The sequence below is a fragment of the Gallus gallus genome, chromosome 1 (genome assembly GCF_016699485.2).
Source record: "Gallus gallus isolate bGalGal1 chromosome 1, bGalGal1.mat.broiler.GRCg7b, whole genome shotgun sequence".
Taxonomy (NCBI): domain Eukaryota; kingdom Metazoa; phylum Chordata; class Aves; order Galliformes; family Phasianidae; genus Gallus; species Gallus gallus.
In genome coordinates this window covers 4,822,533-4,850,262 of record NC_052532.1, presented here as the reverse complement: position 1 = coordinate 4,850,262, position 27,730 = coordinate 4,822,533, and the positions used below count along the sequence as shown (strand labels likewise).

The 27,730-nt window shown below is 40.8% G+C and overlaps 1 protein-coding gene across 2 annotated transcripts; it reads right to left on the bottom strand.

The window, feature by feature from the left end:
• Positions 1–1,285: 1,285 nt before the first annotated feature.
• On the bottom strand, positions 1,286–26,465 carry ITIH2 (inter-alpha-trypsin inhibitor heavy chain 2). Of its 2 annotated transcripts, none has more exons than XM_046942519.1 (21): positions 26,312–26,465; positions 24,657–24,724; positions 20,610–20,645; positions 19,710–19,882; positions 18,897–19,001; positions 18,394–18,556; positions 16,812–16,919; positions 15,154–15,282; positions 14,352–14,468; positions 12,891–13,059; positions 11,639–11,764; positions 10,630–10,811; positions 9,901–10,086; positions 8,988–9,127; positions 8,242–8,414; positions 6,184–6,318; positions 4,181–4,294; positions 3,648–3,846; positions 2,822–2,994; positions 2,041–2,152; positions 1,286–1,634 (listed from the first exon to the last, which is right to left on the bottom strand). In XM_046942519.1, exons 4-21 carry the CDS (start codon positions 19,805–19,807, stop codon positions 1,487–1,489), a joined length of 2,577 nt encoding a protein of 858 aa, XP_046798475.1. In that variant the 5' UTR covers positions 19,808–19,882; positions 20,610–20,645; positions 24,657–24,724; positions 26,312–26,465; the 3' UTR covers positions 1,286–1,486. The 2 variants fall into 2 exon arrangements, with proteins under 2 accessions (XP_046798475.1, NP_001124213.1); NM_001130741.2 differs by having other exon boundaries at positions 1,289–1,634; positions 24,650–24,724.
• Between the last annotated feature and the right edge of the window lie 1,265 nt (positions 26,466–27,730).

Below are 27,730 nucleotides of genomic sequence, written 5' to 3'. Positions count from 1 at the left end.
ACTCAGCAGTGTTGTGTGGTTGAGCAAAAATCCTTTCAAAAGACTGCATTTTTTTCATAAAGAAAAGCTACTCAGCCCCTTCCTTAGTGAGCTGAATAGAGCAGGATGCTGTTGTGGATGTGTACCCCAGTCATAGAGCAGTCTAAAAGTTCAGGTTGCCAGTGTCAAATTCACTGTTGCTCGTCCCTTGCTTTACTTCAGAGAACCATGATTCGTGGTTTCCAGGGGACCCCTGCAGGAAAACTGAAAGACTGCAGAGGTTGAGTGAAAGAGCTGTCTGGAATAACCTCACATGGGCGATTTGAATGGCTTTCCAGAGATCCCAGGCACAAATACAAGTCAAGCAGTAATGTATTATCTAAAAAATGGACAATTATGCAGAAAGGAACTTAAGGCAGAAGATGTGCATACACTTCTGAGAATTGCTCTGAAGAGATACTCAACATGCATTAATCCATGCACTCCTGACAACAAAACTGAAAGCAGGATCGCATACCAGTCTTTGGTTTACAGGCAAAGGACACCAAAGTACAGGAAGACAAGTAGACTACTGGAGTGCCTGTCCTACATTAGGGCTGCTGAGAAGAATCTGGTCAACATTTTATTATTTTTTTTCCTAAGGTTGCCTGTGAAAGCAGAGTTTTAAATCCAACTCTAGGTACGTACATGTGTACGGTAGTTTCACTACTGATCTCATTTGTTACTATTGAAGAGTATGACATCTTTTGGCAACTGATCCCCCTGGAAGTGAAGCTTTTAGTACTGCTGGTGATTTCTGTGTATTCCAGGCTTTTTATCCTACTTCCCCAGTTCTGTGTCTAGGTGTGAATTTCACTGTGGTGCTAAAATGTTTACCAAAACCGAAACAAGATATTCTGGGCTCACCTAATTCATTTTCCTGCAGTGTAGTAGCATGAGCTATTAGAAGGAAATTCTGACCATTGGTTAGCACATCTGTAAAGAACAGGGACTCTTCATGATCCCAATTTCCTTTTCTGTTAGATTTGTCAGGTATGTAATGCACATCATCCTGGCTGGGCTTATCTTAAACGCGCTGTTTTTTGCCAAGTCCAGCACTGCATGAACTTAAATTTTCCCTGCTCTCTGAAAAGAAAGAAGTTGAAAAGCATGAGTTTTTTTAAATCTGGTTGCGTATGATACCAACACTACAGATGCCACAACACTATTACAAGTCTGCTGTGAGATGTGTATTACAAAATAGCTGAAATTTTTAATGGAGTTTGACTTTAGTGGTTGTTAGACAAGGCTAGTACAAGATACCTCCTACAGTCCAGCATGTCAGTTTATTATAGATTTAATTTTTGAATGGAAGAGGGAGTTACATTTGAAACACTGATCACTTATGAAGGAAATGGTGGTGATGTCACCTTTGGTCAATCTGGTTTGGTAGGCTGACAGCTACCGGTCTGGGTGTGAAGGAGCAGAGAAGAATTTTCTATAATAAACTGGTTTAGCGCTTGAGCATTCAGGGTTCCTTCAAAAAGCTGTACAGGTGGGGGACGAGGTAATCTTTGTAGTGGCCATCTATGAAACCTTTCCCGCTGTTGTGCACAAACCAGCACTTCACGTCAGTCCCAAACACACGGTTTGTCCTGTAGTCCTTCTGCAATCCCCTGTGAGGAAAAGGCCATCCAAAATGAGAGTCACGACAAGTAGACAACAAGACATTGTTAATCTTGCTGGCTCGTGGTACCGCTCTGTCAAAGTGGGTGTGCAGAGTGGAAACAACCACAGAATGCAATGAATTTCACAGTTCTGTGACTGCACGGGCCCCTCTGTGGGGATCCCAGGTACTTCTACGCAGCCAAGGTCAGATGTTGGACACCTACATGACCAGAACTGCTCATGTAATGTTAAAAATACAAAAGAATCCAAGTGTTTCGCCAACAGCTAAAGACAGATTATTTGTTAGCAGAGGGAAAGCAGGGGATCCCCAAGATCCTTAATTAAGCCTGCAGTTTGAGATCATTAAAAGGAGAAGAAAGTCATAAAGAGAGCAATCAAGCACATTATTCCTACCTAGTAACAGTGAGTTTGTTTCCTTTCACTTCCATGGTGGCTTGTGGTTTCTCTGGAGTTTGCCCAGGTCTTTGGTTGTGGATATACACTTCTGGTTCAGATGTAAACTGACCTGATCAAAGAAATTTAAAAGCTCTTTGCATGTCCTAACCTCTATGGCTGTGATGTAAGCTGATGGTAGGCACTTTTAAAAATCCAAACTAGATGCAGCAGGCAAACCACTCCTGCATGGATCACAGCATCTTGTCTCCAGTACTAAAGGACTGACCACATGGGGAGGGCAAACAGCTCTGCTTCTGAGCCAGAAAGCTTCTACTTAAGCAGACTGGAGCTGTGGGGAGTATTTGGGAAAACAATCTGCTGCATGGGGTTCCCACATCTTAAAGGGAGCCTTGGGTGGGTCCAGGGCTCAGAGGGCTGTTCTTCCCTATGGACTAAGCCCTTGCTTTTGTTTTGTGCTATTTGCCAGAACAGCAGTGCTACTCAAGGGAGAGCTGAATTAAAAACTTCAATACAAATAAAAGGCTTGAGGGGTTTGTTTCACCTTTGGTTTTTTTTCAAGTCACAACAGAATAGCCAGGCTGGGAAAGCCCCATGACAGTCATTGAGGCTAGCAGGCCTTTTATAAAAACACCCATGGGATGAAGAATAACCTCCTGGCTGTTTATGCTCTATAGGGTTCTTGGAGCTTCCCAGACACTACAGCAACCCCAGAACCAACTGATTCACCCTAGCAATAATCCTTCTTAGTGTCCCCCTTCACCCAACATGCAGCCCTTACCTATCAGTCCTCGTGCTTCAGGAGAAAACTGATTTTCAGGGGGAATGTAGATTCCCAGGAAGTCAACATTAACTGGGTGATTCTTCCACACACGGTGCAGCAAAACCATGAAGGACATTTCCTCACCCACTCTGATAGTAACGTTGCTTTCTTTCTTCACTGATATGAGAAGCCTAGCAGAGGCAAAACAAAAGAGAGGGCTCAGTCCAGCTGGTCACACATATGTGCTCAATCCCCTTGAGATGCTCTAACACATCAACTGCATGGAGCTGGCTGATAGGACAACAGAAACTCACAGCCTTGGGAGCAGCACCCAGATGCTTGGCAGGATGGTGTCTAATAGGACACTTCATGCCCATGTTCACACAAACAAATCCTGCCCTACAAATCTAAGCTCCTGTTACAAAGAATGGAAATTTAGGAAGTGATCCCATTCCCTAAACAAGGGTCCAGTGCTGTAAGGTGCCCGGTTTTGCTGCTCACTCTCAATCTGCAGGTGAAGGTGTGGGTGTTTGGAGTCACATCAGGAGCCCCTTGGGCACCTCAAATAACATGAGATTCTTATATTTAGGCAACTAGCTCCTAATGTAGTCAGCAGCAGAGAAAGAAATCCAACTCTTCCTAATTCTCCTTGGTCAACTGAATGACTTTCTTGGCCCCATTGTCTAATCTTTATTAACTTCATAATATTCATAATGAGAGCTCAGTCTTTTAGCTGAGGTGCACATGGCCAAATGTAGGCACCTTGCAACCTGGATCTCACCCAGGGTTGGGTAAGCCCAATGTTAAGTTGCACAGGGCAGGCAATAAATGCTCAGCAACTTACTGTTTCCGAATGATGTGTCCTGTGTCAGACCAGGTCAACATGATGCTGTAAGATCCATCTTTCAGTGTTATAGTTTCTGTGTCGATCTCCACTTTCAGGCCTTTGTTTTTGAAATAAAAACCAAATTTGCCAAAGTAGGTGTTGAGTTTCTTATTCTCCTCCTTCTTGGCCCCAATTAACTGTCCATTGACAACGACTCCTGTGAAGAGCAGAGAAGATGTTGCCTAAATCTTGGGTGATAATTTTTTTCCTAGTATTTAATCTCTAATCTGTATTTTATATGTATCAGTTCATTTCTATTGCCTCTTGTCCTTCTGCTATCCATCTCCAAGAACTCTCTGGCTACGTTTGTTTTCTAAGTAGATGGTTGTAGACAGCAACAAGATTCACTTTGAGTGTCTTTCTTTTAAGACTGACCAAACACAGCTCTTTCAGTATCTCTCTTTACATCCCGTGCTCCAGCCTCATAATCATCTCTGTGGCTACCGCTAATTTTGGTCCAGTTTGTCAACATCCAGTTTATATTCCCTTACCAGTACTAGGATCAGAAACCAAGTTTAGGATATGTCCAGGATCTGAGTTGATATTAAAGCAGATGTTCCTCTGGCTCTTGGGCAGGTATATGATGAAATGTGGGTCATTGTCAACTGAAACATAAAGACATAGGTGTGAGAAGCAGGCTGTAAGAAAGAAGGGGACAGACTCTTTAGCAGGGTCTGTCCCCTTCTTTGTTGTGATAGGTTGTGATAAGACAAGGAGAAACATTTTGAAATAAAACAGGGGAGATTTAGACTGAATATAGGAAAAAAAGGTTTTTACAATAAGGGTGGTGAGGAACAGGTTGCCCAAAGAGATGATGGAGTCCCTGGAGACACTCAAGGTCAGGCTGGTTGGGGCTCTGAGCACCTGATCTAGCTGTGGGTGTCCCTATTGACTGCAGAGAGTTTGACCAGATGGCGTTTGTGAGTTCCTTCCAACTTAGATGATTCTATGATTCTATACCTGTCCTGGAGATGAGGGACAGGAGGATTGAGCCACTGCACTCAGAGCATTTTGAAGCAATTTTCAGGATGAGCTGACCATCTCTCTGCCAAAATTCAGAGACATCTTTTGTACTCTTTGCTGCCTGTAGGGATATCCTGGCCAGCTTTCACACAAATACTGCTGTTCCTCATGTTTTGGAAGTATTAGCTTGTCCTGTACCCAAGGCAAATCCTAGGCCCTTGATCAGAATTCTCTTCACAGAAAAGCGGTGGTACGTGCAGGTGCAGGGGGGACATTATTGCTCTCTACAGCTCCCTGAAAGGAGGTTGTGGTGAGGTGGGGGTTGACTTCTTCTCTCAGGTAACAGAGAGATGATGAGAGGTGCCTTACGTTGTGCCAAGGCAGGTTCAGATTGTATATTAGGAAAAATTTCTTCTTAGAAAGAGTGGCGAGGCTTTGGACCAGGCCGCCCAGGGAGGCAGTGGAATCGCCATCCTTGGAAGTGTTCAAGAAAAGAGTAGTTGTGGCACTGAGGGGCATGATCAGTGGGCATGGTTGGGATGGGTTGATGGTTGGATTGGATGATCTCATTGATCTTTTCTAACCTTAACGATTCTGTGATCCTATCAAATCCCAAAGAGTGAAGAAGCTTTTTGAATTTATTATATCTTCTGAATATGCAGAATACTGGAGATAGTCCTCAATTTCTTTTCCTTATTTTCACTAACTGCTTGATCTTCAGCTTGATGCAGTTCTGATCAATATTTGCCAGAATGCAAAGAATTTCCTGTGCTAAATACGTACATACAGTGGACAAGTACCTTTTCCTCATTTCTTTTCTTTTCCAAGCTGTTTCTTGACTATCTCTGTCTTAAATTAACTCTTGATCTGTACAGGGAAGGTGTTGGATAGCTCTTTGTTTGACAGCTGTATAAATACGCACATTCACACACAGCCACACTCACAGAGTAATTGCAGTTATACTGCTTTTATAGGCAATGGCTCTTCTGGCTGCTTTATGTAAGAAGGCATTGAGCTGTGAAAAAGGCCCAAGTGTTAACAGGACCCATCACTCATCAGTACATTCAGAGATTTTTATCTTCCACAGAGCATTCTTGCTGCCATTTACAATAGCAGTAACTTCACATTAGCTTTGCTACTGCAAAGAAGCTCAGTGAACAGCCTCAGCCTTGGGGAGAACACAGCAGCAGATGTGGTGACTATTAGACCTTATCTGGGTCTGAACTAGTTTCACTCTTGTAACTTAGGGCATATTTTTACAGATTCATCTATTCAAAGTCAAAGAGGCTCAATATTTTATAAAGCAAAGTGTAATCCTTGGGCACCAGATGGATTTGCAGGAATTTGAGGTGGCTGTGATCTACGATGCTGATGACTGTGCCATGCACAGACCTTTACAATGGGTGTATCGAGGGCCTTTCACACTGATGTACTCTGCAGTGTGGAGTAGCTTCCTCAGCTAGTCAAAGCAGTTGTTTTCTCCTTAAAGATTTTATGATTAAATGGATCTACGAAATGCTTTAGCTTTTACCTCTGTTTATGCTGACAGCAGAGACAGGAGGACTCCTTTGCTCAGGCATGAAGCTGACTGGTACAGCGGTGACATTGGCCCAGGGTGGGATACCTTTATTATTATCGGGTGCATTTGGAGTTAATCCTAAAGTACCTGTTAAATGACAGTCAAATTAGGTTTTCATTAGGGAAGACATTTTAACAGTGTAATTTTTAAAGTAATGTGTTGAATCAGAGCCTGATATCATTATACCAATGTAAATAGGCACAGCATTATTTACTACAGGCAAATCTACAGATAGGAACCATTTGCTCCAGTCTCACCATCAGAGTAACATGATCCACTTACCATTTCAATTAAGCTACCCATAAACTACTGGTGAAAAATGGAGCCTGACATTTTAACTCTCATTCATGTGAATAGGTCCCACTTCAGCTAGACCCTCAAAGGATTGCTGTGAGTGTTCTGCCAAATGAAAAACTGCATGTTTAAAATCTAGAGTTGTAAGAAAACGGTAGATGTGGCATGAAGCTTTAGTCCAGTTTTGCAATAAGCCTGTTCTGATAAAAGGACAATTGGCCAATCTTTTGAAAATGTGTAATTTCAGTGGAAGACACTGAGTCTCTGCTCAGTGGAGACAGTGGAGACAGTGGAGCTCTAATTACATTTGTACAGGGAGAGAGAAGGCTGCTTCAGATTACCCATTTTGGTACAGCCTGCATGTTTTACACAATCACAAGCAGAGATTGTCACTTGTCAAATCACTTTGATAGTACTTCTACAGCCTCTGTCCTCTGCTGAGGTTCAGAAGTCATGCTCCACTGCCCTTGAAAACCACAGATGTTTTGACCCTGATTTCAGTGCTGTCAAGTTTTGACTACACTGTCAAACACCAAAGGACACAAGGACCTAATGTTAAAAAAGCTTGCATCCTCTGAATCTTCTAGAACAAAAGAAACATGATCTGAATTAGTCTGCTGGTGTCATCTGTCATGAATTTCCACTGTAATACGTGCCATTCCTGTGCTGACCTGTTTGATAGTCATGAGCTGTAGCACACGGGTAAGTAACAAACATTTCATTTCTCTTTGGATCTCAGCTGCAGACTTTCAAATTGAAAAGACAAATAAATGAACTAGAAAATGACAACTGACAGATGTGAAAATTTCATTTCACTGAAGCAGCACCAGGACACGGTTATAGTAAACCAGGAGTGTGAGAACTGACTCTGCTGAATGTGCTTGGGCTCTTAGCAAAGTCACCATCACTTGCAGTGTGAAATGTCAGATGTTGTCCATTGCCCTGTTGTAGACCGCTTCTTTCCTTCATAGACAATTCAAACTCTCCTATTTATTAATAAGTTGCAAATCACCAGACTCAGTTGTCCAAAGGGTTGATCTTGTACTTTCAGTGCTTTCATTACATTGCATTGGCAATGTTTTCCTAACAGCAGCAGTCATGGTTTTTCAAATTGCTGGCTGGTGAGGGTGCAAAACAACTGGATGGGGATGACCCACAGTCAACAGCCATTGCTTTGCAATTGACTCTATCAGCTGATGCCAGAACAAGGCAACTTCACCTCATTTGGCTAGAAACAAGGTTGCTATAACAAGGAACATGAAGTAATGAATTTAAAGGAGTAACCTAGGAGTTTAATTAATGAGGCACTCCATATTATTATGACATCTCAGGTACTGCGTATATTTACATCTGATTGCTAACAACCTTGGGAAGCTTCCAAGAGATGAAAGTGGTGATGTGATACAGTTTGGTCAATTCTACAGCTTGTGAGGAATAGACATCTGCTCCAGTAAGATGTTCAGTCTGTGACATAGCGTGTTTATTGGAAAGCTTATCTCTGTAATATCAACACATTCAGTGCTCACTGAATCCAATAGTTTCAAAGAGCACTTGCTTAACAGTATGCTGAGAAAGTGGATGAAGATTTGGTCAGCTTTCCCTGAAAGTACACGTTGTCCTAAAAGCACAAGCTGCCTGTCTCAACAATGGACATATTAGTTTTTAAAATTCAAGGATAACAAAATGACAGATAGTGTAGTGGCCTGAAACACTGACCCGAGCAGCATCCCCTTCTGGGGTCTTTGGGCTGATCTGCCAGCATTATCTCATCTTTTTCAGGGTTCTCTATCAGCATGGAAGTGAAGGGCGTAACAATGTGATGGTCAAGGGACATCTGCAGGATGGATTTGGTGATGTTCCTCTTCAAAGCTGCTGTGGGGGCTGTGTTTCTGAGTGGAAGATAAAACAGAGGGCATAATTAGTAGCTCCACACACTAACCATGGTGTTTGCACCTCCACAGAGCAGTCATAGAGCCAAGATGGTAGGATCCAGATGCTGAAATAAGGCAAGGCTGAAGGCCTATGAGAACACACTGTACAAGGAGACTATTCTAGGCTTCTGTGGACGTTGGTCTGGACTCATAGAAGCTCAGTCTCATCTTCTGGTCCCAGCAGAAAACCTCATTCTTCTTCACATGGGATTTATAAGACTTCCTAATGTCAAAGGGCTTTTTTTTTCCTGAGACTCTGTATCTCTTATGCTCAGAAAGGCAAATTCTTTTCATTTCCAGTCAGCTTCACACCCAGGTCTGTCAAAGTCATAGATTTCCTCTACTTAACTGCTCCCAAACTCTATTACCTGATATCTATGAGTGCTAAGATAGGAGTGTGAGGACAGAAGATATCACCTATCTTCACTCTGATTTATTTACCTTACTAATTTGAAACCCTGTGGTCTAAGGAAGGACCAGACTGCTCTCATGCTTCACTTCCCTCCCATCACAGATCACATTTCTCCTCACCTCTCTGCCAGCATCTGGTTGACAGTCAGATAGGCCCACAGCTTCTTAGTGAATTCAGGATCTGCGTATTTGTCTTTCTTCATGAAACCATCCAGCTCTTCAACATCTCGCAAGGTTTCCATGACAAGCTCTGCATTTGCCTATGCAATAAATGAGAAAAAAGGACAATGAAGGGTGAGCCAGGTGAATGGGGTGTCTCTGAGGTCTCCTTTTGTCCAACTCCTGAGATGCTTGGTATTAAGGACCTACTCTGGCTCTGTCCATTGTCACTTCTAGATCAGAAAGCCCCAGAACTGCCATTGGAAGGGGAGCTGTGTTTCAGATGGGAAGAATACTGAACATGCTTGATTTCTGTAGCAAGTATCAAATCACAATTCCCAAGCTCTGTAGGTGTTGTTGAGTCCTCCTCAGAACGAAGGATCCAGATGTATTTCTTCCTCACCTTATTCTTCTCCATGTGGAAGAACAGCCATTAAATATGAGCAATATGCCACAAGGCAGATCATGAAAGGACAATACAAGGACCTATCACCATGTAGAGCCACCTGCTTGAAGTCCCCAGCAGCAGAAGTTTCAGCCATGAAAGGAGATACATTAGGGGGTCTCCCTGCACCTTCACAAGGCATGAAGGATGACTCCATCATCTTAGAGCAAATTCTGGTTTGCAGTTGAATTTTGTGTATTACATTTCTTGCAAGAAGCAAGCTCTTCTGAAGACTTCAGGGAGCGATTGCTCTTGGCTGTAACTTGAAGCTATTACGAAACCTTGTGGGACAAACCCCTGTGAGGTTCCCCACACTTCCATCCAGGACTCAAGAAGGCATAACACAACCAGCAAGGAGACTATACACACATGAGTGAATGAAGCAGCCCAAACTCCAAGAGCAGGTATCCTAGAGAGGGCCCCACTCACCGCTGTCGCTGTGACTACGCTTTCCAAGTGCTGCAGGTTTGCAGTGTCAACCTTCCCAGCCACCACTATTTCTGAGCCACCAAAGTAGTTGTGGAAGCTGCTCTGGGTGACGTCTGACACTGACTCCTGGGGGTAGTTGAACTGTATCTTCTTCAAGAGTGGGGTGGAGACCTGGTTGTAGAATCTCTGAGATGACAGAGAACAGAGAAGTGAGTCTGTTGTACCCAAAGCAAGCCTCTTACGTGGGCCACCCTGACTGAAAGGAGAGCAGGTGACAAAACTGGGACTATCAGTGGGCAAGAGGGACTTTTTCTGCCCCCGCAAATGCAGGCTTTATATTTAAGCCTTAGTACATCTGTATATGGGTACAGCAAGGAGGTCTGGCTCAAATCCTGTGGAAGCCAAGGGATGGTCCATGGGTTGTTCTTAAAGATGTGTTCATACTACAACTAAAAGACTTGAATAAAGGTGTGCATGTACCAGAATTGATCATCAGATTGGCCAGGTCTTGGCTGTTGTGTAACATGGTTGCTTCTCACCTAATTTTTGCACTTAAGCTAATGCATGGTTGTCATCTGCACGACTCTCCAAAACTAAGAACAACTTTAGTGACCCCCACCTCTCTGAATTGTGAACCTACAGTCGCTCCACTCTAGTTAGCAGAGTTAGGTTTTCAGCTATGAGCAAAACTGGATCCTCAGCTTAAAAGGTAATGGGCTAGAAATGTACCTTCATTTGGGCAGAGGTCTCCTGATTTCCAAAAATCCGTTGGGCCATGCCACGGTTGTCAGTTGCAATTCTCTGCAGGAAATCGTAGTCTACATCAAACCCAATGCCAAGGCAGAAGAGAGAGTATTCATCCTTTATGCTCTGCTTCACATTCTTCTGGATCGTTGTCAGCTTTAGCTCACCTTTAAGAAACACAGAGTGACATTCATCTGAGCAATGGTGGAAGTCTCCATTAGGGTGACAACGTTCATGCCCTTTAAGTGCCTCTTAATTGCAAGAAAAGTTTTGGCAGCTGGCTTAGATGTTAAATCTCCATTTGGTCAGATAAACCCTGAATAAAGTGACATTTTGGCTTCATCAGGATGGAAATCAGCAACTTACTGCCACTAAAGATAATTCCTTTGAACTTTTTTTCGGTATATGATACATATTCTTTGTGTATGCAGAATTCTCACTAATTTCTCAGGTCTGCAATTGTAATGCATCTAGACTTCTCCCAGAACTTCTTCAAGCTCTCTGCAGGCTAATACATTTCTGCACAGATTTTGTTTGTCATATTTATGATGTCCTACCACTGGGACTGGCTTTTTAACAAACCTAAGGCAGTTCGTCTTGTGGGCCGGCATCTTACACTAATGGATTGCTTCTGACCTTTACCAATTTCAACCCAGATCAATTTGCTTTCTGCCTTATTTTCCAGACTGATGTTACATTTGGAACTGAGTAATATTAGGAGCTGAAATCATCGTAAGAGTAGATTTTCTCTTAGGCTGTTGTGATTACCTCTCCGATAGGATTTATGCATCTCTGTAGTTGCTCATCTTTTGTGAAAGCTTATGTGCACAGCCTCATGGCATCTATAGCATCTCTGGCATCTCTAGCATCTGTAGCACTGCAGCCATTGAAATAAAGATTTTTTTTTTAACTTACTCTCAAAGTGTCTAAGTATTTCTTGCATTTATGAGGCAATTCCACTGTCCTTTCTTCTAGTCTAAAGCAGAATCCTTACCTACTGTCGGGTCTCCATCAGAAACCAATACGATCATGGAGACTGAGTTAGGATCCAACATGCCTAAATTCTGGGCTTCATTCAGGATGAATGTGGCTCGGAGAAGAGCTTCATTGATATTTGTGCCTGTCAAAGACACAATGAAGAAAACAGGTTTGAATCTTGTGGAGTGTCTTATCAAATACAGATCAGTTCTGAGATTCTAGTGGAATTAATCAGCGTGTACAAAGACCTGAGATCAAAGCAGAAAAACCTCTCCTCTGTGATTCTTAGGGTACATCTGCTGCCACTCTGGTTCCCTAAGGAAACAGAAGCTGAAAATTGTTGCATATTGGCCATTGTGTTCAACAGAGCTTCACTATTTTCCTCGTTTGGAATTACACCATTTACTGAAATGGAGAGTGTCAGATCAGTTTCATAGTGCTGTGAGTAGAAATAGCTTATAATCTATTTGCTCTTGAGTTTGTTTACCAGCATGTTATTTTTCTTCCTGTGATGTTAAAATATGGGAACACCTATATTTATAAGTATTTAAGCACATTTGTAAATACACACACATACACATTTTGCCCTAAGTTCCATTAAGAGAGCAGGTCTTGATACTCCTTTTTGCACTGGGCTGCTGTCCCCATGTGGGGCCCCTCATACCTCCTACCACCAGTAATTCCAGTGGGAACACAGTGAAGCTTCCAAAGTCTGAAAAAGGCAACTGTTCTTGTTTAGCAGACAAGGAAATGAAGCACAAAAAGGATGAACACTTTGCCCAGGGTGGCACTTAATAGAACATCGTGTAGTCTACAACTTACAGCCCTTGGGGACCCTAGAGGTGGGCTTGTGAGACCCTGCTTCATAAGGGTGGTCTTTCATGGATACTTGGAGTCTGTGAGGCTGCAGGTAGGCCCTACAGATTAAAAGCAGCTGTCCTATGGTGCCCTAGTAATGCAGAGGTGACATGCAGACATAGACAAACCTCATTCCTGGGGGTGTGATACTGTGGTGATGCTAAGAAGGAAGAAGTGTCTACAGCTCTTTTACTCTCACATCTGTCAGCCTGTTTAGTGGAAAGAGGTGCCATCCCATTCTCTAACACAATAAAGTGGAAGCTTTGGTCTCCTTTAGCCCAGGACATGCTTTTCCCATCCCAGGAATCAGACTTTTTGTAAATAGTACTCCACCAATCTGAATGTTGTCTGAGGTACCCGTTCCTATGATACCTAACTGTCAAGAGCACCTTGCAATCAAAACCTCATACCCCCATTGGGATGGATTGTCTGGATGTACTTCTTAGCATCTTCAACCTGTGCTGGGGTAGCTGATACTAAATTATCCCTCCAACATCGGACATTGTGGTTGAAGTCAATAAGAGAAAACTGATCAGCAGCACGGAGCTCGCTCAGTATTGCCTTCATGGCCTCGATGGTCTGAAAAGAGGAAATTCCAGAAATAACAGGTTAAAACTTTATTTTCTTGAAAGCATTTTCTTAACATGGCTGCAATTAAACAGATGCCTGTGATGAATAGGAACATGAGTGCTGGAATCCAAAACCAGCATCTGTTCTCTAGATCTTTTATATATTTATAACATAAAGTAGAACTTTTCTCTAAAGAAACACAGGGGAAAAAATGCAATTAGCAGGAACAAATCCATGTGCCTCAACCCATCCTTGCTTAACACCTGCTAACAAAGAGTGTGAGAGAGAGGAGCAGTCTGCGATACATCGTGGTCCAGGAGAGAGGAATTACTTGTACTAGCTCAGGAGACTTAACTCTGCCTGCAGTGCTGTCATTTTGGGCTGGGTAACATCTGTTTGAAGATATGTGATTTAAAGAAGTGACGATTAGCCTACGTCCCAGTTTTGCAGCATTGATTTCCCCAAGGAAGAAATCTGCCAAGCCTTGGTATTACACTCTGAAGCAAATTCAAACATCCTTAGATCATCCCAGACTAATATCCAGCTCTTGAAAATCTTCAGTGACACATGATTTACAGTATCACAAGCTTCCCCCTTAGCACTGCAAAGCTTTTTTTTATATTATCTAATGTAAATCTTTCCTACTGTAAATCCATCTGATTCCATCTTATTCTATCCTTGGTGGGCATTAATGTCAGTTGGTGGGTTTTTCTTTTGGAACAATTCTTTGCATATTTGAAAACTGCTTATGTCTCTCCAGGTCTTCTTTCTGCAGAATAAATCATATTTCTTGCATTTCTTTTTCCACATGAGTTATATTATGTAATCCATTCTTACTGCCCTTCAGTGGGCAGTCAACAACTGAGAATCATAGAATCATCAAGATTGGAAGATCATCCAGCCTAACCACCAACCCATCAACTTGTCCACATCTTTTTGAAGGTGGGGTTGTAGTACCTTCACTGAGACTTTCCCAAGATATAGGGAGGGAGATTTAAAAAAAAGGGATTCAAGTTCTTTATAAAATGCTTTATGATCTGTCAAATAAAATTTCACTTTACAATTAAAATCGGTGTTCTAATGGCATAATCTCTTCTTTACAATATGGAAAGGAGTATTACAAATTAAGAGTAAAATCACAAACTCTTTGATTCATCAAATATTCACCAAATGCAGTGAGCATTTGACAGAGCAAAGTGTAAAGAACAAATCTGGTAAATCTGAATGGCAACCTGCCATAGAATTGTATAGTAAAGCACATGGGAAAAGTTGGCAGGAGGTTCTTTAAGTCAAACACTTACTTGTTTCATTTTCAGTCCCCACATTGATCCACTGACGTCTATAACAAACAGAATGTTTTTGGGCAGAGGATCAAGATTTTCCGGAGCAAAGAAATGAATAAAATAGCCATTAAAAATCTGCAAAATAAAATAATAAACCTAGTTGTAAAATGAGCTATTGTAAAGATGCCAGGAAAATCAAGATAATAGCAGAGCAGAAAATACTGTTACTCTCAATGGGTCAGTTTTTACTTCCAGTTCTGCACATACACGTGTATTTGTAGCCATACACCATCTACACTCTTTACTGTTTATCAAGGAAAGCAGAGCCTGGTTCTCAGACAACTGCCATGCACTGGCATGGCGATGAATGAACATGTTTTTAAAATGCCTGTTTCCTGTGTAATAATTCAACTCTCATATCTTTGATTCATATTAACATAAAAATATCGATGTTCTGGTTGTCTCATAATAAATTGGTCCAACTTCCAGTGACTGCCCTTTGATTCAACATTAAATCACCAGACAAGTGCTAGGTGTGAAAGACATTGGCTTGTGGACAAGAAAGAAATCTGCTCCTGACTATATGTGGGACCATGACTTAGTCATAAATTAAGTAAATCCATTCTGTCCGCCTAAAATCTCTCTGTTCTTTCAATTGGATACAGAGCTCTTTCTGATGCTTGTTCTCTCCACACGTACCAGCAGAGCTTAATTTCTGCCTAGCAAACTTCAGAAGTAATGCAATGATGAGGTTTAGCACAGTTTGCCTAATGACAGCAATTCCTGTATTCACCGGTCCTGGTTAAACAGAGATACTTACTTCTAATTCTCCACCCGTGCTTTCTCTGTTCACATCATACTGCACCACAAAATTTCCATCTACTGCTGTGGATGAGCAAGTGGGGCATTTTCGTTGTTGAGCCATTGTTGGCTTGAAAGAAATATGAGCCTTGAAATGAGAAGTGATCATCAGTTAATGAGACGTTGTGAGAAAGGCAGATGATTGAAATAAAGAGTTCATCTATTTATGAAATTTCTTTTACTGAAAGATTCTCTTCTCTCTTTATTTACACACCTAGTTTAAATGGAAAATGGACTTTGTCACTTGAAAACAAAAACTGCGCTGAGGTTTGCCTGGATATGCTGATTCAGTAGTAGCATTTGTGACACAAGCACTGTGACCCATATCTGCAGTATCAAATATTTCCATCAGAGCCGGGCTATTCTTTTCTAGTGAGCAATATTCTGGTTTATTTATCATTTTCTTAGTTGAAACTATCTTGAATGAACTTTATCGATATTTCAAATTAGCTTTCAAAGTAAGTTTATTGCTGCTTCTTTTTTTCCCCTGAAGAAATGAGAGCTTGTAATTTGTCTGTAAACCGAGTGGTAGAAATTCTTCTCATTAGTCCTGTGACTTGTTATGCAGATGTTATGTTATCATTTCTCTACTTTGACCAGGTAACTCAAAATTTCTTGAGAAGTTAAATCAAAATATATGCATCCCACGGCAAGCTTTCTTGTACGCTCACAAAGGTTCTTACAACATCTTCTTTATACTGTAAGGTCATTGAAATGTGAAACGTTTCCTCTCTTTTAATGTTATGAATACCTGGGACTATTTTAATATTGGGGACATTTTGCTATATATCTATCACATATGCTGTTAAGAATACTGCCATGACAATAAAGGTGAATAATGGCAACAAATAACGCCTTCAGGCTTGAGAAGAATGTACCATAAAAACAGGTGAATGGGGCTCTGAATTACTGTTCACTTATTTGCCTTCAAATTCTTGATTAAACTCTCTCAGATGATATCTGCCTGCATTACTTTTGAATTAGTTTGCTGAAGTAGGAATGCGAGTGAATGAGATATGAAGCTGAGCCTGGATATCAAGGAACAGTACTGCCTGATAAATTAAGATAGTAATATACACAGACTTTCTGGGACTGATTCACACACCTTGCGTTAGATCTCCATCAGAAAGTGAAAAGAGTTGTACCTTCCCAGAGTCATTGATAGACATTTATTGAGGAAAAACTTTCTACTATTGGAAGGTTTATCTACACACAAGAGCTATGCTAGAGAAAGGTAGGGTAAGCATGTCAGGGAAAAGAGCAGTCCTGAAAAAGTTTCCCAGGTAGATGTTCTCAGTTGGAACTAAGATTGCAGATGGTTATTCTACCTGACATTCATCATCCACCCTTTTCATGTCCAGCAATTCCTGTGTACCGCTCTTTCAGAATTACAAATTGAAAGATTTGCACAAAGAAAGATGGTCTACACTCTGTTTCTGTATTGTTGTCACTGTAGTATTTGAGCATCTTGTACATATGGTTAGATTGCAATAATGAAAATAGTATATTTTGGTCATATTTTTAAAATGCTTTAGGAAGTACGAGAAAATTCCATAACTGTGTAGGAATAAATATGAAAACTGAAGTTTCATGCTGTTTCCACTCTGTGACTGTTACCTTTTTCTCTCCCTTGGAGATGGTGGTGATTCCATTGAAATGATCTCCAAGTGAATTAGGAACATGCACATAGCGAATTCCCTGTGGCTCAATAATGCGGACATCCACCTGGAGGCAGGAAAGGAGGACATTAGGACATTTAGTATGATGCAGTGCCACTGTTGTGGCAGGATCCCATAAACCCCCCTCAGGAAAACTCCAGGAGAGTGGGATATTCTTGAGAATGCTCCTATAGGGCTAGTTTCACTTGGGGTGGGGGTCTGTATAATACTAAAACCAAACCATGATGGAAAGACAAAATATATGTCCAAAGAAAAGGAAGAATTTGACAGAAATTCTTTATCCTTCTGCCTCCCCTTATGGCAACTAATGGGATACGAATCAAGGTCAAAGCAAGAAAGCACAAATCCAATTCGTGCTTTCAGGAAGGTATGAATTGACTCTGCCTAAGTGTTGCTTTGGGTTCTGAGTCCGGAAAGAACACAAAATGCTGAGGTCTATTCTTCTCTGCACAGGATGGAGAGTACTTTCACTTTTGGTTCAATGGCCAGGGTGATTTGGAAAATAAAGGCTCTATCCTGTTGGCCTGAGATAAAGGCTTTTTCTGGTTGCGGTTCTAATAGTAAGTTTACTAGGAAGCAAGATGGTGTCCCTTTCAGTAGGACTTACTCAGGCCTTTAGACAGCTTGAAACAGACTACAGCCTGCACCAAGGAAATGTGAGCAACAAACTTTGATTTACAGGATTTACAGCTTGTGCTGAAGCTATGGAAAACTGAAAAACTTTTATGGCACAGAAACATAAGAACGGCCAGATGGAAACGTCCAGTGAGCCCTGAATTCTGTCTTTCAGCAGACAGAGGATACCCTTGGAAAGTATGGGAAAGAGGGTGTGAATAAGGCAAATCATTTTTAGACAGCCAAGTGTGGAGGAACTGTCCTACAGAGAACATCTGGTCTAATAGGACACTGTCTAATGAATTTGGGATTATTGTGAAAAGCCCTGTTCCAAATTAACAGCATATCTTGTTTGTTTTCCTTCAGTCAAGGTGAGTTTACACAGGGGTATATATGGACCAAAGCTCATTAGTCCAAGGGGTTCTGACATGAGTCAGTCACAGTTCAGGAAGTGCCCAACTCTGTCATTAATGTTGGAAAAGGCTACTGAGATCATCCAGTCCAACCTTCAGCCCATCCCCACCATGTCAACTAATCCATGTCCCTCAGTGCCACATCTCTATGTTTCTTGAACTCCTTCAGGGTTGGTGACTCCACCACCTCCCTGGGCAGACTGAGCCAATGCCTCACTACCTTTTCTGAGAAGAATTTTTTCCTACTATCCAACCTGAATTGAGAGGAGGCAGGATAAATTCGCTCATCACTCATATAAATATATGATCTCCTGGTTTGAAGTTTATCTTGATGACCTGGCAAGTGGCCTTGAGGCTATTTGTTTCAAGCCCATACAAAAGGAAGGAGCAGTAGAAGAAATGGCCTGTCATGAGGCTCAGAGAAACTTTGTCTGCCTTCTCAAGGAAGATTCACTTGTGGGACACTACCAAGGCACACCAGCTCTACTTTACCTCCATGTGCTTTGCCAAGCGCCCTGGCTTCACTGAGATAACATGCTCATAGGAACTCAGTTTCCTTCGAATCATTTCCTGGTAGTGAAGTTCAAACTGGATCCTTGTTCCTGGGGGCACATTCACTTCAGTTTTGAAGTTTTCCATATCCAAGGCATTGCTCCTGAAAAGTTAGCTGTGGAGTTATTTTGAGAAAATACAAGGAAAATGAGAGCTTCTTTGCATTATTTTTAGATTTATACATTTCCTGAATCCAGTTCTAACTGTGACCTATACCAGGAAACTGCAGTTGTCTATTAGCACAATATGTTTTATCAAGCTGAAAGCAGAAGCACAAGTTAAGTCCCTGACAGTTAAATATCAAAGATGCTATAAGTAAGAAAAACCTGCTTTTCCAACCCATTTTTCTTACTAGGATGTCACATTTCTCCTCCTTGGATGGGTCAGCTCAGTCCTCCTTTGAATAAGTTCAGTACACTATCCATATGCCAAAATCCTTATACCTCACTATTCCAGCAGCTTTGCCTTTAGCTTTTGCTTGGGAGTACATTCTTCTGGCTTCAGACTTCTCTCGAATTGAGCTGGTAAATGTTATACCATTGACATCCCTAGGACAGAGAAGACAGTCCATTTGCAAAAGAAAAAACTTCATAATAAGTAATTATTACTTTACTTAAAAAAAAAAAAAATCAGTCAGATCTAATCTCTTTATAACCCAGTGGGAAATAAAATAACAAGGCTCTCATTTAACACCAAATTAATGAAGCTTGTTTTCCAGCAGATCCTCATCTTTTTGCCTATCTGCTTCTTTATTTCATGTAGCTGGCACTCTCATGTTCTAAGGAGGAACTGCTCTTCTCCACCTTCTTCACACTTCCCAGTGCTTTGAACAAGAGAAGCAGTTACTCATGTCATGGCTGTTTTGAAACACGGATCAGCTCATGTCTGCTGACCAGTGAGCTGGCTGCTGCCTCTTTGAAAAAAGCTGTTCAGTGAGAGCTCTCATTTGGGTCTCTCTCTCCCTTGATATGGTGTCAATTTGCCAAAGACAAGTGATCTGTTTGAGACTCCTGTCCTTTTGTCAATTTTTGTTGACATTGGCCAATGGCTCTATAATTACCAGGGACGAAGGGATGGACAGATAGATAATACAATGATGTAAGCCTTTTTTCATTGAGAAAGCACACTCAAATTACACAGAAGCTGGAAAATGATAGAAGGTGTTTTGTTTTTAAGAATACTTCTCTCCCACCACGTTCACCCTTATTATTGAACCTGCAAGAGCACAAGGCTGATATCATCTGCCCACTACTTACATAGTAAAGTTGTCAATAAAAGCTCCTTTGGGAACTTGTACATCAAATACTATGTGCTGGGACCGTTTTGCATTATTCACCATTTTGGCTTGGATCATTGTGTTGGCCAGCCGGGATGTTATAGTGGACTGAACTTTGTAGCTGTAAAGACCTATCTTGTCATCATCCTCCACCTGTAATTGATAAAATAACTCTATAAATTTGGGATACAGCTAGAAAATACGCCCTAGGGGGTGATTTCAACTCTTTTTATAGCCTCAGTGCCCTTTTTCGATCACTTTTTATTATAATATGGCAGCCAGGTGGATCATGAATTCCATTTCAAGGCACTTACATATTTTACCAGTGACTGCGGCAGGATACCCATGTGAATATAGTTCATTATAACGTTTTATCTGAAAGAGAGAAGTTATTAAGCTGGAGTGCTTTCCTTGCTTTTCACCAGGCAATTTGTCCTTGGAAAGTCTTTGTTGGTGTAATCCAGCATAGAAGGGTTATGTAGTAATCCTCAACATCATATACTGAGGAGAAAGAAACTACTATTTTCAATAAAGGCCCGAAATAAAAAAGATCTGGAACACTGAATACTGACCTAGTATTGTAAATGGTTAAATCATAGCAGTTGTAGAACAGTATTAAACTGGTGCATTATGATACTGCCTTTGTCTAATTGTTTTTGTTGCTTATTTCTTCATATTTACCATACTCTTCTCCCCAGAAGAGCAGCTGTATGAACAGCATTGTGCAAACAGTCGGCTGTTTAAAGAAATTAGGTTAATACCCAACCAGCAGTAAAAACAAGGAACTGAACAAACAGAAGAATTGATTTCCAAAAAAAATGGTTAACTACAAAATCACTTTGTTCAATATTTTTCTCCACAGAGGAGGAAAAAAACTCACCAGATCTCCAACGTACCCCCAGTCAGATGTGCTTCGCTAGAAAAGAAAAATACAGAGAAAGTATTTCAGCAAAACTAGCAGCGTAGATTGTAGCTGTTTTGAGAGATCAGACAGTGGTAATTATCTAAAAGCTGCTTTCCAAAATGATCAGAATTCATTTGAGTTCTCAGGCTTAGTGAGCAGATTCCTTTTGTTTTATTTTGTTTATTTTTATTATTACGTTTTATGCAATATGCATACACAGTATGTATCCCTTGCGTAAGTGATATTGCATATGTACATTTTCATATATGCAATTTTGATTATGTACACACTGCTTAGATGAGCTAAAACAATGCTCATTAATGATTGGTTTATTTCCTGCCATATGAGTAGTCCCAGTTGGAAATGTCAATGAAATTTTGGTGACATCTTGCGGCCATTTGAAATATTCTGTTTAATTCTCTGAAACTCACCTGTCTATCCCTGGGGTGGGATTTGGCTCCCCTACTTGTAGGAGGACGTGTGATTGCTTAATACTGCTGACTATGACCAGTCTACAGCTTGTCACCACCAAGCAACCTCAGCTCTTCAGAGCCAACAGAATGATCTCTTTCATCTGGAAATAGATACTTCCATTTGGTTGAACAACTCGTGCCCTAAACTGTGCTGACTGTTCCAATTGGTGATTCTCCATCTGCACCCTGGGGTGCACCAGGCCCAGCACTGTCAGATGGGAGAGGGAAGGGGTTGTCCCCTCTGCTCTGCGCTGTGTGGCCTCACCTTGAGCACTCAGTGTAGTTTGGGTGCCACAATATAAGAAGAACATAAAACTATCATAAAGTGTTCAAAGGAGGGCTATGAAGATGATGGTCTTGCCTTAAGCTGGGTCTATTGAACATGAAGCTTTGACAGCTCTCACATTTTTATGATATCACAGACTCCCTGAACTACTTCACACACTACTATATACCGCAAAATGAAACTCTTCTACTCCACTGATGATGATCAGGAGCCTAGGGAGACTATTTCACATACTGATGGATTAATTATAAATATATACAAAACCAGACCAATCCTATCTCAAATATAAGTAGCACTTGAATGACCCAAACCCACAGATGATGCTTACAGCAGCTGATTTAGTCAAATGGTGTATATAAGGCTTGCTGTACATTTAGTAATTTAGTTTAACGTTTATTTATACACCATGAAAGTATGGATATGCTCAAGAGGTGATACATCTCATAGCAAGATCATTTTAATGAAGTGATTTTAAGGATTCTTTAAAGTGAGATACACTGCAGGATTCCCATCTCACTGAGAACAAACTGAGGTTTAGTTTCACAGCAGTACAGGTTCCACCTGAAGCATCCAGGCTGGGATTTCAGGATCTGAAAGTTTACAGCACTGTAGGTACCCTCTGCAAAGCATGATGGATTGATCCTTGCACAGCCCATTATGAAACCCTACAAATATAATTGTACAGTGAACCGAACCCTTCACATCTGATAAAGAATCAGAACTGTCCTTAGGGTGGGGAACATTAAAACTGTGAATACAAATTAAATGAACCTCAAATGAAATAAATTCTGTTTTGAAAAGACTAAGACCAAGACCTTAGCACAAAGGAGGTTTTTGTTTTATTTATTTATTGTGATACTTTTCTGCTTTTCAGTGAGGGCCTGGGTTTCCAGCTAACTTTGCAAATGGTGCATAAAGATTTCAGGATGCCTAGGTTTCCTTCCTGATTGTTTTTGTGAGGGTGGAGGAAAAGGGGGAGGTACTGATGGAGACACTGAGTTTATTGCTCATACGTGTAGTGACTCCCACCACTGTTGTTACTGATCAGACATGGGTTGGCCTGACCATCCCCCTGGGATCCCAAAGGTTGCAGAGCTTAATTATTCCAACAGGTCAAGAGGACAGAGCTGTAAATAATTAGACTTTATGTTTGAGTGCTGGTGTGGTTATTGAAAACATGGGCCTTGAAGAGACTTCTGTGGCATGTGAGATGTGCTATTTCTAGCAAGAAAATTTGAGACTGATCCTTTCTTTTAAACCACATCCAAATCTGCTGATGGTTGCATTGCACAGAAGCAGTATTTTGTGGAACTTCTAATGTGTGGCACAGTTTGGGTTGGGCTGCAGACAAGTGCTTCCAGAACTGTTTTAGGGATATGGTCTTAACAGATGCAGAGCCCTAAGTTCAGTGTGCCAAGACCTATCTTATCCTGATATCTGTACAGGCTATGGATATTTAGCTCTCTGTAATACTCTTTGCTCAGATCACTGTGTGTGAATGTTGTGATGCTGCTCCATCACAAGAGGTTCACAAGGTTATCTACATTCCAACCCATGGGCCACTCTATTTCTGTGGTCTCAAGGACCATTTGCATACCCGAGGCACAGTGTTTTTGGAATCCTTCAGTGACCATTTTTTTTTCACTAAAATATCTAATCTTGTGCATGGAAAACAATTATTTGTCTTTATAGTTAATCAGCATGTTCTGCAGAAGAGTTTTGTTGTCTTGCTGCCAATGATCTAATGAGCTCAGTGTAGGAAAACCATAAAATCACAGAATATCCAGTGTTGATTGAGACCTACAAGAATCATCAAGTCCAACTTGTGGTTCCACATAGGATGACTCTAAAATCAGACCAAAAATGCAGTGCTAAAACAAAAGTGTGCAACAATAAGTAACTGTGTGTCTGCTGTTGGCCAAGAACTACTGTCTTAAGATGTTTTGGGTTTATTTTCACCTCATTTATTAATCTTTTATTGTGACTCAACACAAGAGTAAGTCATCCTGAGATCTTCACTCTATTGGTTTACAAAGACTCATTTGAAAGGTAAAGAATGGTAAATAATATATGGGAATAGAATGAATAATCTAGTATAACAAAAAACACAAGTATGGTTGCAAATTACTATATGCCTAAATCTGTATTACTATGTATACAGAAAGCTGGAGAACAGAGACAACATAATCCATATGCTAATACAGATATGTTGGAAAGAAATGATGCCCTGAAGAAGTGAGGAATTCTGCTTAGATAGTCATTAGATTACTTAAATACTAATCTGGCAAATGTGAACTGGAATGTTGCATATTTATGCTAAAATATTCCATCTTTCTGGCAGTGTAATAGAATCTTCAGGTGTCAATAAGCCACAATTAGACTCTGTGTGAGGCCCATTTGAAAAAAAAAACACCTTAGGATAAAGATGAATCATAGTTGCCTGTTCTTAACTTCAAAGATTCTGGGAAATCCAACTTTACTCAAGATGATCTTCTGTTTTTGATATACTGAACAAGCTCAAGAAAGGCAACACCAGAGCTTTGATGGAGGACAAGGTCCACTATGAACAACATTTCTTTCATTCAGCACAGTAAAAGTCAACATCTTCAAACAACTGATTTCATTATTATTTTTCTTAATTACTACTTTGTAAAGCGCACATACACACACACAAAACAAAACAACAACAACAAAACACCCCACCCCAAGCCAAAAAACAGCAACAAAAAACCCAACAATCTGCAATGTTGTTTTAAATGCTTCTGTTTCAGAAACCAGCAGTGTACAATTATCTGCAACACATCAGCACTCTGGAAATAAATTTTCTTCCCTGACCTCAGACTTCTCCAGTTGATTTCCCGTGTTATACTGTGCTGCACACTTCTGACCTGAACTAGATGTGAATGAATGGACTACCTGCAGGACTATAGAGTTTCATCATACATTGCCTGTGTCAGAAGCTCTTTTTTTCCATTTTTTTTTTCTTTCATGTATCACACACAAAATGAGACAGACAAGTATATCCATTGTTTGGCATCTATGTTATGGTTCTACCTTAGGAAGTCAGATATGAAACAAGGCCTTGCTCTAGGTACTACAGAAGAGTGGCATCAGTTATCCCAACTAAATGTGTGAATGTCTCACTGTATTTAAGGATCTGCTGGTCCCACCTGATTGCACATTCACAACTCTTGAAATGGAACAAACTGTCAGGGATTCCTGTTTTCCTTTTCTGGAAGCATTGCTGGGTACTGTACCTGGTACCTGCCATTTCTTGTCCTGGAGCTTGAAGGAAATCCATCGATTTCTATGTCAATCAGATTTTCTACTTCCTAAAGGAGAAAGGGGAGGAAACAAAGATGTGTTGCTGCTGTCTTGCAGTTAGATTTATCACTTGAATTGTTGCTGATTAGCACTCTAATACAATTCCAGAAGATATTTATGTCCCCACATACCAGCGTGGAGTAGAGTTGCAAACCACCTGAGACCAAACTGCTGTGTATTCTTACATTCCACTTCCCTCTGTGGACAACCAGCTCTACATACTCTTAACTTCATGACTTTTGCCATCATTTTACAACCTTTCCTTCTAAAACAAGGAATAATATTTAATGGACTCAGATGCACATTACGAGCAAGAGGCAGGTGATCATCAGGATCTGTCAGTGTATGGAAACTTCGACATTTCAGATACTGATCTCACCTAAACCAGCAAGTTCAGAGAATTTCTACTCAAACCAGTAGGAACTGTCTCCAGTCTTATGTCTGGAAACTAAATTTGTCCAAATGACACAGAGGAACATCAGATCTTTTCCAAATGCACATCTGCACAGATTAAATTAGAAATGGGCTTCTTGGACCACAGCAAAACTCTTCTGTTAGCAGTTTTATTTATGGCAATTAAGAAGTCAAGGTTCATGAGTTGCTCTCCAACTTAGACGATAGCGTACACACAAAGGTTTGCACAAAATAAACTTGAATTGCTCAAGCACATTGATGTTAACATGATATGATGACAGTGATTAGAGAAGAGCACAGAAATATTTTTCTGGGCTATTTTTGACAGGAATCATAAACTCGGAATTAAACTCTCACTGTGTCATGAAAGGTGCTGTAAGAAGAAAGAAAAAAAAAAGAATATCCCTCTCATTGGTTCCTTCTGTTAGTTTTGCAATAGAAAAGAAAGCTTCACATGATTCAAGCTGACTTAGCTGGAAGATTGCAATATAAAATGGAAATCTGAATTTGAAGCAGTTTCTAATTCATATGGAAATGGATGTAGACACTGAAATACAGTCTCACCTGAGCATAGGCCTTTAAATTTTGACTTTTGAATCAAAACTATAATGAAACCTCTTTTTATTACTATATTATCCCAAAAAATCACATGTTTTTCTGTAAGTTATCTCATCCTTCTGCCAAGGAATGTATAGTCAGTAGGATCTTAACTCTGTATTTGAATTTCTGTTAACAGTAATCTGAGTTCATACCACCAAATTCATGGTGGTCCAAACAGGAGACCCCATTCAAAAAGACACGTAGGTTCTGAGTTTCTATTTAATCCGGGGAATGGAATCTAAAACACTTATAATCTGAGCACAGAAGCCTAGCTGAATATGTAAAGGCTGAAAGCACCAGCAAAAGCAAAGCTGAGTTAAAAATACAAATCCTGTCTGAAAAGAAATTGGAAATGCTCATTCTATCCCAGCTTTAATAATATTAAAAAGTAATGGTGAAAAGCATTTGGTGAAGTTTGGTGAAAACCAAGCCATTCAATTCTCTATTTTAGTGCAAAGTAGAAGAGAAACTATGAGACACAAGGAGAACATGACCCAGTTCTACTCTCACGGAAGCCAGTTGCAGCACCAATCTGGACTTCAGCAAGGAAGGCAGCCCTGGGCCCTGCTGGAAATACTCACATCTGGGATTCCATCGATAACAAGATCAAAGCTTCCTACTTCAGAAATGAGGAACAAAACCATGAAGTAGATCAGACACTTCATTTTCCTCCTGCTTGTCTCCCGAGAACAGCCAGCATAGGGACTAGACACAAGATCTTTCCTTCTCCGAGACAAGTTCAAGGAAACTGATGGGGGTTATGTAGTATTTTGCACAAAGTTTTGAAACACTGACTTTGTTTAGGCCATAGGTAAATATTTGCGTTGCAACGCAAGTCAGAGCTGTGGTGTCCGAGCAAGGGTTATCCAAACAGTGTCTTCACTTGGCTCTGCCCTCGATAACAGCTCAGGCTTGGATAGGCTCACCTCTTGCTTTTGTAGGTTCCCATGATGTTTGACTAATTTCCTGCTAGGCACAGACCTTGGATATCCAGGACTTGGAAGGATCAAAGCAAGAACTCACTCTGAGACTGTTTGTTTATAGTAAATGAGGTGGAGACTGGCTTTCAGAGTGATGGAGGCAGCAATATTGTGCTTCTTAAAGGACTCTTCCATCCAGCCATCTCACAGTGGTTGGTAGAGACCTCTGGGCTGAATCCTGACCCACACAAATACCCTTTTTCCTCTCCAACTGGGAAAGATCATGGCTGCTGGTAGGATAGCTCTAGTTTATTGAAGTTAGTCACCACAAAGCATCTGATGATATTTTCAAAAGCATGTTGTAAGGCTCCTGTAATTTTTGAAACTGTTTTGGCCTTTTTGCCTCCTTGGTCACTTAAGAAAATGGATAAAGTAATCCATTGAGGCAAAAGGAGGAAAGAAGAAAGAGGGGAGGGAGGACTTTTCTGGCAAAAGAAGCTGGTACATCTCATCCACTCTTTTGGAAAGAAAGGAAATTTGCAGACATCTAAGTAATCCCACTGGGAAAGACTGAATTACTATGCGGATCCAGGGACAGAACAGCACACTATAGCGTAGTTTGGTATAGCGTAGTTCAGCATAGTGTAATTCAGCATAGCACAGCACAGATAGTACAGTATAATATAGCGTAGTATAGTATAGTGTATCTAGAGTATTCTGTCACCTTATACTATGCTTTGTCACATTTTGATGCTTCAGTAAAAAATTTCTACAGCCTCAGTTAGCTGTTACACATCCTTTCTCCATCTTTTCAACAGATCACTTCTCAGGTTAAGACCTAAAACTGCATCCAGAGATTCACAAGGAAGCCAAGCAAAATTTCAGCCTTTCAGCCCACTGCCATCAAAGTGTTTATTACTTAATCCATAAGCTCCAGTTCAGCCCTCAGGATTGCATGTGTAGAGTCTGCAACATTGCTTCTCTTGAAGAGACAGTTTCTGGTCTCAGAAGTTGTTCATTAGGTAGTTCTGCACTCCTCAGGCCAAAACAGCATGATCTGGGCAGTGTTCTCCTCCTCTA

What these genes read in the sequence shown, in the direction of transcription:
- ITIH2 (NM_001130741.2), bottom strand. Translation starts at nt 26,395, where the DNA reads ATGAAGTGTCTGATCTACTTCATGGTTTTGTTCCTCATTTCTGAAGTA. An exon ending in TGCTGTCAGCATAAACAGAG is followed by an intron (nt 4,295 to 6,183) that starts GTAAAAGCTAAA and finishes TTTATGTTTCAG; the next exon opens with TTGACAATGACCCACATTTC. An exon ending in GGACACATCATTCGGAAACA is followed by an intron (nt 2,995 to 3,647) that starts GTAAGTTGCTGA and finishes TGCCTCTGCTAG; the next exon opens with GCTTCTCATATCAGTGAAGA.